At 42.2% G+C, this 11,165-nt stretch overlaps 1 protein-coding gene across 1 annotated transcript in view; it reads left to right on the top strand.

Moving 5' to 3' along the window:
• Nucleotides 1-1,142: 1,142 nt before the first annotated feature.
• ush1gb (Usher syndrome 1Gb (autosomal recessive)) overlaps nucleotides 1,143-11,165 on the top strand; it is a gene marked incomplete at both ends in the record, with an annotated part of 10,548 nt that continues 525 nt past the window's right edge. The window contains 3 exons of the mRNA XM_080835910.1: nucleotides 1,143-1,306; nucleotides 8,805-9,270; nucleotides 9,690-10,378. Of these exons, the coding sequence (XP_080692036.1) occupies nucleotides 1,143-1,306; nucleotides 8,805-9,270; nucleotides 9,690-10,378 (1,319 nt within the window). The remainder of the gene's footprint in view (nucleotides 1,307-8,804; nucleotides 9,271-9,689; nucleotides 10,379-11,165) is intronic.

Here is an 11,165-nt window from a genome sequence, read left to right as displayed (position 1 = left end):
CACCCTTGCTTAACCTATTTTACATGTGATATGATTTACGTTGTTTTCTCATTTGCACACTGTTGTCATATCAAACTCAGGAGCAGGAAGGCTTTGCAAGTGAAATTGAGTGTTTGTTCAGTGCGTGGTTGTGAATTCCACACCTAAACACTATAACCAGGTATAGTTCAAACCTGTATAAGGGTGTACTGGGTACTAAGACTTAAAAATGTGACTCAGTTTTAGCTGAATTTACGTAAGGGCAGCTCAGAGCAGTTAGAAAGCTGTTTGAAATGAATGAAATCCCCTCTGTGAATGAATCAACTTTTATCCTCACCCAAACACACACGTGATGAGAAAAAAGTCTTACCTGTATGTCTACTTTTTCAAAAGTCTCTAAGTCAATGTTGAATCCAAGGTATCCATGCATTTCAGAAGAAGTGGTTTTGAATGCATTTTGTATCCAAGCAATGGAAAAAGTATTCATAGTTTAGTTCACATAGTCTACTGATATGGTGCATGTGTAAAGTGTTTTGAAAAAGTGGACATAGTATTGTAACAAGTGTGAGATGATTGGAAAAAGCTGTTAAAAAAAGAGAGAGCTGTTTTGCCTCTCTTCATTTAAATAAGTTCACTTCGTCCTTCTTCTAATCTTTTTATTGTTCTTATGTTTTCTGGCGTCTGATAGCATTCTCGCACATCAGTGATGCCCGCCTGGCAGACACCATGATGATTGTCACATCTGTCCTCATCTCATATTTACAACTTTAGGAAATTAATTCTATATAGATTATCTGTTGTCATAGTGAGGAAGTTGGTTAAGAAAATGTAATTGTATTGAGAGAGTGATCTTATTTCTAAACCTAACCTGAGATAGGCTATGTTAAATATCCGAACTTGAGGGGGAAGTAGGCGTGTGTATCTCTTAAAACCACTCCCTACTCGTTTGACAGGCACATCCAGTGTCCGTGGCAACGAGCAGAGGCTTTACTCCCGTGTTTATTCCCGTGATCAAACTCTCGCCACCTCAGAGAATCGCGACATTCCTGCGAAGACCCCGCCGTATGACTTTTTAGACAATCCGACAATTTTCAGCGGCAGGCTTTTACCAACTTGTAATGCCAAATGTTCGCGTATAAGCCAGGCTAGGTGCTCCAGACACCATGAATGACAAATACCACCGGGCAGCCAGGGATGGCTACCTGGACTTACTCCGGCAGGCCACTCGGAAGGAGCTAAATTTGCCGGATGAAGATGGAATGACACCTACGCTATGGGCCGCTTACCACGGCAACCTGGACGCGTTAAGGCTCATTGTAGGACGGGGGTAAGTTTTGATCTAAACTTACTATTCGTGGTATGTCTATTGTCATGCGTAAACCACTTGGACTTTTCCAAGTGTTAAAGTGTCCACTGAAGCGTCAGTGTTTTTGCCATTGATCGCCCAGACCTTTCGCAATAGAAAGCCAAGTTACTTATTTTCTGTTCAGTGTTTACATTCCTCATTCACATTTTAAACACACACACATTCCATATATAATAGAACACGAGGATATGCATGAACCTATTATTACAACGCAGTAATCACATTTGTTTAACAAAGAAGTGCATTTGGTCTTATATAGTTAGGTGAAAGTATTTATTTACGTAGTTAGTATTTTCATTAAAACAATGCAAACAGTGACATCAGACAGCCATCAACACTGTTGGGGTATAAGTGACTAAAGTTCCTGGAAGCACATGTGTAACGGTTCAAGTGTGACCCCATCCCTGTGCTGGCTTCTGTATTGGTCACTGAAGCATGTTGGGATACAAAGTGACTAATCAGCCCTTCCCGTAGGTCATGTGTCCACATGTTTCTCAGTGCCAACTAGTGATCCCTGTCATAATGACATTTGTGATCAATGTTGAGCATTCAAACATTCAAACACAGTGTCACTCATATTCATTATGTTTCTCTTTCTCTCTCTCTCCCTTACTTCTTCGTCTCTCTCTCTCGATCTCTCTCTCTCTCTCGCTCTCTCAGAAACATACACACCCATATATGTATAGATAAATAGATAGATACACGTATACAATACCATGTCGTCTCCTGCCTTTCTTTCATTAATTTGATGGATGCTATGTGATTGGGTTTTAATAGTCCATTGCTAATTAAATCAAAAGGTCAGCTGCCTGCCTAACTCCCCCACCATTTCCAAAGCCACAGGCCTAAGCCCAGGCAATATTCATGTGCTTTTGCCAGTGTAGATAGAAACACAGGTAAATGTCTTCTTTAAAATTACATGTGTGTATGTGTATGCATGCGTGGGGATTGTAGGGATTGTGTGTGTGTGTGTGTGTGTGTGTGTGTGTGTGTGTGTGTGTGTGTGTGTGTGTGTGTGTGTGTGTGTGTGTGTGTGTTTGTTTGTTCGCATTTGTGTGTAAGCAACAGAGTGCATTGTACAATTACTGGGGCCATAACCACAGAGAGATAACCATGATTCTGTTAACTGTTCTACTGTCTAGCTTTTTGTAGTCTGCTTTCAAATGCTACCGAGGTATAAAGCAACCTATTAGCAAGTGATTCCAAAGGACAAAGATCATGCTCTCTGTCACTCCTGAATTTATCAGTTGAGCAGGGGTTGGGTTTCCTGTTTCACGGGGTACAGTGGTCTTTTCTCCAAAGCACTTTCAATAGGAAATATGAGAGATGCTTTTAAAGAAGGATTAGGAGTAAGCTTATAGCATGGCATGATAAGTTTAGCTCTGTGAAAGGTTTACTCGGTACTTTGTGGTCTGTGTGGTGTGTGTCTGTGTGTAATTGCTGATCGGCGAGATAGATTTATGTTTAGTGTACACAGTGCTGCTTGATCATCTGTCATCAGGGTATCGGTGTCTGTGTGTGTTCGGTGTTGCATATAGCTATTTGCAAATAAATGTGATATGCTTATGTTAATGTGCACAGCACCGGTCAAGATCTGTCATCAGCGTATCACTGTCAGTGTGTGTGTGTGTGTGTGTGTGTGTGTGTATGTGTGTGTGTGTGTGTGTGTGTGTGTGTGTGTGTGTGTGTGTGTGTGTGTGTGTGTGTGTGCATGTGCGTGTGCTTGTGCGTGTGCGTGTGTGTGTGTGTGTGTGTGTGTGTATGTGTGTGTGTATGTGCTTTTGTGTGTGTTTGTACGTGTGTTTGTGTGTGTTTCTGTATGTGTTTGTGTGTGTGTTTATGTATGTACAGTAGGGGAGAGTGGGGTGAGTTGTGCCAGTTTTTACTTAAAGTGACTTTAAAGCGAGGCCATGACAGTAATGCTTCCAACTAAAATATGTACATATATTTCAGGATGTGGTGCATACTTGGGAACTATCACTTTGGATCTGAAATATAGTATTTAAGAAATATAGCTTTCTGAAAAAAAGTGGTTTCTTTAGAGAGAATACATTGGGGTAAATTGTGCCATTGATTATTAAAGTAAAACAGTATATTTTCATCTCAGAAACTGTGATGCTATATAAAAGCTAGACAAATTCAATACAAAACTACTAATTTATGGTTTATTTAAAGTTATTTTACAACATCAAAGGCCAATTTTCTACAAGCCGGCTCTTTCTCCATATGTTCATCAAATACCTGATTGGCAAGTACAGTTCTTTTATATCCTGGCCTTACTTCTTTTACATCTATCTTTTTCTTCTCCATGTATCGTTTTAATGACATCCTGCATATGTTCATGTCACCACCTGACGAATGGACTTCCCCTTCTCCACCTCTTCCACTGCTCTGTCCATGTTCTCTAGAGGAGTGAAAGCCCTGCCTGTCTCCCTCTTATAACTCTGTGTGATGGTCTATTTCTATTTTTGGTCTAAAATTAAGAATGTCACATAGTTTTAGTGATAAAATGTAAGAATACAATATAACTGGCACAACTTAACCCAGGCCCTTTGGCACAAATCACCCCAATCTCACCTTTTTGGAAAAAATGCATTAACCAGCAGTTTTGAGCTAAAATTATGCTAGCTACTGTATATAGACTCATAGTGTAGCATACCAAAGCACTTAAACATGTGTGAAATGTTTTCAAACTTGTCTATAGCTGTTCAGACCCAACAATCAAAAAACCTTGATCAAGACCCAACAATCAAAAAACCTTGATTAATTGTAACCTTGAAATTGTACTTTCGAAGACAAAAAACTTTTTTTTGAACTTAAATGTGCTTTCCTCTCATGCAATGAGGCATGAGGCTCTCCTTTTTGCAGGATGGGTAAAATGGCTTACTCTTCAAAAATGTGTGGTCACTTGACCAATTTCTTCTATGGTTCCCTAGAAACAGTAATGTAAATGTAAAAGTCTAACTATGTGTGTGTGTGTGCGTTTATGTATGTACATTATGAATGTTTGTTAGAGAGTCCATCTGTACATGTGTGTGTGTGTGTGTGTGACCCTTGCCTTGCGTATCTAATTCAGAGTCCACCCTTGTGCAATATCACTTAAATGTCATATAATTGCATTACTTCCAGCGATGGGCAGCATTTCAAGTAAAAGCCTTTAAAAAATGTATTTAATTACTTTTGAGGATTTTGTTGTTGGCATTTTGTTGGACAGAAAAAATTAGACATTATTTATAACAAAATATTTAAGACCTTGTATTTTAGTATTTTTAATATTTTAAATACATGATTTAATATGCCACTTTAATCTTAAATCTTTAAACTGTAGGGAGGGGGGGGGGGGGGAGTACAACTATTAGCCTATTCACAGTATTTCACCAAATGCAAGTGGATCACAAGACATGTCCTGTCAGGTCCAGGAAGCGTTATTTTTTTCCCACCTGAATTCGGCTTTGCTGTTTGCTGCAAAGTTACCCTAGGATAAAGGCATGTATTTATGTGCAGATATTGCATGTTAAGGCAAACTACTGAATGACACTAGCATACAAGAGAACTGGCAAATATCCATACTAGATGATACTGTCAATTTGTATGTAATGTATTTTTGTATTTGATAGAGATTATTTCCAAACACTGTTAATGACTTAAGAATATAATAATCAAGTGACTTGTATTAATATATTCCTTGTATGAATCATGTGCTTATGAAACAGGAGCATGGCTTTTCTCTCTGTGTGAGTAACTAGAATATTAGGTGCCACTTAGTCTGCATATGAACAAGAGCATGTTTAGACCAGAGGAGATAAGAAAGGAACTGTGCTTCTTCCGACCTTGTGCAAAACTGCCATATTTGCAAGACAGGGAGCTTCGGACGTGAGAAATCCACCACGTGATCATCCCTGCTGAAAGCTAAACTTCTGACTATATAAATCTTGTGCGAAGGTTTATCATTGCCTTCACTTTCAGCCTTGTGCTGGGAGGGGAGCTTGATTGCAATTGTCTTTGTTTATTTGTCTAATAAATATACTTTCATGCAGCTCTGGAGTCCTGAGGTTACTAGGGTGAATTTTCACCTATCAGTATTTATTTTATTTAAATACACTTTGTCGTACCAATATTTTGTGTTTTATTTTGATCGATTTGATGAGCATGTATTTGTAATTCAACACAAGATACTTTTAGATATATTTGTGCCCATCTCTGATAACTTGTAAGTTGAAGAGTAGCTGAACAAATTCATCTTGGTCACATCTAACCAAAGAATGTGCTCCCAATATTCATCATACCTCTTTTCACGTTCTTTAGCCAAGTTTAATCAGTTTTGTGCCGAAGAGCTGTCCAGCTCAGATTGGGTCCAGCATGTTTGGCGTGAACCTGGTCAGAACTACCACAGTGAACACATAGTCCTGACAGTGAAGAACAGAGGTGGGAGTGTGACGATACGGGTCTGCATGAGTGGTAAAGGTGTTGGGGAGATGTAATTTATAGATGGCACCATGAATGCCTGTGGATGTCCCAAACTGGCTGACAAGACGACTCCCAGTCTCCAAGAGCTTGGCAGAAGAGGAATATTCCAGCATGGTAACGATCGAAAGAACACTGACAAAATCATGCAAGAGATGAAGGAGAAAAAAGTTAAAAGTTTGACCTGGCCAAGTATGTCGCCTGACTTGAATCCAACAGAACACCTTTGAGGTATTTTAAAGAGAAAGGTGAAGCAACACAACTCTTCCAGGGAAGATCAGCTGGAATAGCATTTCTCTGAAGAATGGCAGAACCCCTCTCCAGAAATGTGTGCAACACTGGTGTCCTCCAAGCCAAGGAGGCTTGAGTCCGTCATTAGAAATAGAGGTGGACAAGCGGAATATTGAAAAATAAAAGACTGGAATCTCACAAAAAAAAGATGTACTGACTTTTGTAACTCTGAGTTCCTACTATGCCATTTATAAATGTCACCATTTAATTATATTAATTATAAATGTTTAATCTTTCATAGTTTCCTTTGGATGTTCCTTTTGCTTGTATTTACATGAAGCACATGTATTTGCCACTGTGTATGGAATGTGCTCTAAGAATAAACACATTAATAAAAAAAAAATGTGTACAAGCAAATACCCTACTGTTCAACTAAGATGCTATAACTGTGAGGTGTATAAGGTGATACAATTTTGAATCATTTGACATTGAAGTGCTATTGCTCTTGGGTGTACTCACTTCTACTGGATACTGTATCTGTCAACAGCAGGTTGCCTGATGGCATATCTGTGCATGTATGTGTAATCATAGATGGGCAATGGTAAACCTCCACCCTTCTCACCGTGTAAACCAACGCCATGAACTTGAGAGAAGCGAGCGTGTGGACAGTGGAGATATATGTGCCTGAAGCGTAGGTTAAACACCCTGTGACTGGGAAGGGGTGCCTACTGGGAGGTCTTGGTCCCTCACTGACAGCTTCATTAACCATCTTGTCTGGAGCCATAGGGCCATAGAGTCTGGAGCCATAGAGCTTTCTGCTTGAGCAGGTACATGCTGTAAATACACGGCAGGGAAAGGTCACTGGTGATGAGTTGGGTCTATTGCACGCCGCTCTCCCAGCTGTGTGTGTCTGTGGCACTGGCATTGAGTCTGTCACCACCACACTTAAACTGGCTTCATGGGTCTTGGGGTCAGAAGGTCGACACCATTCAGAAAGGAGGAGGGTGAGATCTACAGAGTTCTTTCACAAACCACTGCTGTTATTAAGATCCCATGCAAATAAGATGGATGGATTTCCTCTGTCTTTCTCCCACTGTAGAACATTGGCCAGGATATAGCTGAACTATCTATTGGTGGCTAGTTCTTTGAACTACACACCACATAGTAGGACTCATGGGTGATGTTTAATTTCAATCTTGATTGAACTTGAAATATTTCTATTGAACAATATAAGCTGTTGTTAACTGATATGAAGCTGTTAGCTATTAAAATGTGCCCCATCCATCTTCAGGAAGTATATTGTGAGATTGCAACACTGAGTCTCAAATAATGAGATGGCTGTAACAGGGTTATACAATACATTTGTTTGTGTGTCTGCTAGCTCAGCTGGAAGAGTAAGGTTCTAGCAACAGCAAGGTTTGGTACCTAGGGAAAACATGTCTTCTAAACACATTAACTCAAATGGGCCATTACCAAGACTCCCCCATACCAAACCATTCCAAATGTGGTATATACCCTTTCTGGAAACTAGTGCCATGAATCATGACTGGAAAGGTCTTAACCTCTGTGGCTGATGTTAGGACACACACACATGGGCACACACACACACACACACACACACACACACACACACACACACACACACACACACACACACACACACACACACACACACACACACATAGATCCAGTGAAAAGGGACGAAGCTACACGCCCAGCCTGACCCACAATTGTGTTCATAAAGATTGGTTTTAAATACTTGAGGTGCGTTATAGTGTTTATGTCGACATACATGTGAATGATGTATCCCTGTCTGTATGATCGCTATGCAGCATCACGTTAAGATATGCGTCACAGGTTATTGATGAGAATATTCACTTCTGACAGCTTGACAGCTTCAATATTACATCACATCATGTGGTCTTGTACGTGGTGTTGTTCAACCCTTCTGTGCACTCTGTGTATAGGCGTTTGCAAGTGTGTGTGTGTGTCGGCTTATGTTATGAGTGTGTGTTTGTGTGTGTGTGATGGAGTTATGAGCATGTGTGCCTGTGTTGCTTTATGTGTGTGTGTTATATGGGCCACTGCGCTGACTGTAAGGTGAGCCTTTGGCTGCAGTACAGCTCAGGCTCTGGGACTGTGTTAGGTTACACGCCACAGATCAACACCTTGGAGGGAGACCCAGGTCTGCCCAGAGGTCAACCTCTGGTGACAGAAACACAGTATTGATCCGTCCACAAGCATCCTGACACTAACAGGACACACACACACACAGAGACATGTTTGCAAACAGTGGTCGAGCAACTGATAGAGCAGTGTGTTAATCGATACCCAGTAACATTTAATCTGTACTGAACTGTGACTTGCTTTGGATAAAAGCATCTGCAGTTTCAGTAGATTTAAATATATTGAGAAGTTATAGCAAAACCAAATGCAAATTTCACATTGTATGTTTTATATTAATATAATATATTTCATATTTAATCACATTTCATTCTTAGGAACCAATGAACCAGTGCTGTTGTGTCTTTGTCCACAGGGTGGCAGCAAAACGCAGCTAATGTTTCATATAGACTGATTTCATATAGACACTCTCTTGCAGTTGCTTTTTTTCATACATTCATTCAGTTGGTCCAAAGCAATTTACTTCATTGAGGCACTCAACAGCCCTCAGTAACTTTTTTCCCTGTCCGTATTCTCACTCTGTTCCTGTCGTTTCCCCACCCTCTCCATCTGCACCCCAAAATCTACCCCCTTCCTTCAGGGGTGACCCAGACCGCTGTGACATATGGGGCAACACGCCGCTCCACCAGGCCGCCGCCAACGGGCACCTCAACTGCCTCTCCTTCTTGGTCTCCTTCGGTGCCAACGTGTGGTGCCTGGACAACGACTACCACACGCCACTGGACATGGCCGCCGCCAAGAGCCACATGGAGTGCGTGCGCTACCTGGACTCCATCGCCGCCAAGCAGGCCGCCCTCAACCCCAAGGTGGTAGGCAAGCTGAAGGAGCGGGCCTTCAAGGCGGCCGAGCGGCGCATCACAGACTGCCTGAAGCTGCAGAAGAAGCACCACGAGCGCATGGAGCGCCACTTCCTCAAGGAGCAGTCGGCGGCGGCCATGGCGGATAACTCGGACACTATGAGCTTCTCGAGCTACACCAGTGGGAGCACGCTCAGCCGCAGACTGCCTCAGTTCAACACCGTCAACTCCAACATGACCTACTCACAGGTCTGTGGCAGACTTGATTAGTTTCACAATGACAGACTTGATTAGTTTCACAATGACAGACTTGATTAGATTCAAACTGACAGACTTGATTAGTTTCAAAACTGACAGACTTGATTAGTTTCCACTTTACTGTTGTACACAACTACACAAGCACAAGACCTGAAATGTAAAAAATAAATGCATCCATCCAGATACAACAAAAATACATGTAGTGACAACATCAAGGTTAACTGCAGATAATGTCCTTTCCAACTAACACATGCACATAGGGTAGTCAGAGGCAGTGAAGGTGCCATGCTGGTTAATGCTGGTCTAATAATCTTTTTGCAAATAAAACTTTAAAATTATTATAAATAAAAAAATATTATAATCAGTATTCTGTGATGTTGGAACCCAACTAATGGCCTTTGTTCTGACAGGCCACCATCCACTCCACCGCCAAGGGCAAGACCAAGATCCAGAGGAAGCTGGAGAAGAAGAAGCAGGTGGATGGCACGTTCAAGATCTACGAGGATGGCCGCAAGAGCGTGCGCTCGCTGTCTGGCCTGCAGCTGGGCAACGACGTAATGTTCCTCAAGCAGGGAACGTACCTTCAGGCCCGTGACCAACGCGCCGCCTCGCGCCTCAACATCCGGCACATGTTCGGTGGCGGTGGAGGTGACGGAGATGATGACGACGACCGAGCGGACACGATATCACGCGCACTCAGCGACCCGGGACTCCACGAGGCCGCCTCCTCGGAGGTCAGCGCCGACTCGGGCCGGGACTCGCTGTTCACGCGACCCGGTTTGGGCACCATGGTGTTCCGGCGGAACTATGCCACCCGGAGCGGCGTGATGCTGGGGCTGGGTGCGCTGAGCGAGGGCAGTGTGGTGGGAAGCGAACCCGTCGGACGAGCTCCCAATGTGAGGCTCCGAGGACCGCTGCCTCGCAGGTCGCCCAGCCTGGACGAGGACAGCGCCGTGTCACTACCCTGGGAGGAGGCCGACCTGGGGCTGGATGGGGTGGACATGGAGGGGCAGCTGGAGGGGCAGCTGGAGCCGGAGACGGGGTCTCTGGAGGTGTTGCTGGTGTCCCAGGGCCTGGGAGAGTTCATGTCAATCTTCAGGTTGGGATTTTATTTGATCTCAGTACTAGAAAGGAAGGTAATAAATTCAGTCAATTATCTTTTATAAGGTACATCAATTCACTAGTGCTGTCAAACAACTAAAATATTAAATTGTGATTAATCGCATTTATGTCGTAGTTAACTCAAAATGAATCGCGATTAATCGCACATTTTTATCTATTCTAAAAATGTTTCCATAATTTTTTTAAATGCTCTTATCAACATGGAAAAGTGGATTGGCTTGCGTGCACATTTCAGGTAAACAAGGACAAGGTCAGACTATAGTGCAGTTAGCTGGGAACATAGCAGTCAGGCCTCTTATTTCAGAAACAATGAACCGTAACAGTTAGGTTACCAATAAATGGTCAGCCTACTACTGCTTTGCTTTCAGCCAGCTGACTGTTGACATTTTCAGACAACAGTGATAAAAAAAATTACGGCGTTAAAATGGGTTTGCGTTAACGCCGTTAATAACGCGTTTAACTGACAGCACTAAAATTCACCATAGCTTATATGGTAACATTAAAGTGACAAGATGAGTAGAAGTTTGGCAGATTTATGGAAAGCTGAACATTGTTATATTTTGCAGTTAATACAATGTCTTTGTTAATATTTGGTGAAAGTGTGTCTGGTATGTATTGGAGTCCGTGTATTATCACTGGGTGCATTATTGAGTGACTGTAGCGGTAAAGTACCACACAAACACATTACTCACACGTACCACACAAACACAGTACTCACACGTACCACACAAACACATTACTCAAGAATAACACAAACACAATAC

Source organism: Sprattus sprattus (genome assembly GCF_963457725.1).
Source record: "Sprattus sprattus genome assembly, chromosome: 3".
Taxonomy (NCBI): Eukaryota; Metazoa; Chordata; class Actinopteri; order Clupeiformes; family Clupeidae; genus Sprattus; species Sprattus sprattus.
The sequence above is the reverse complement of the archived record's forward strand: the minus strand, read 5'-3'. Positions and strand labels throughout refer to the sequence as shown.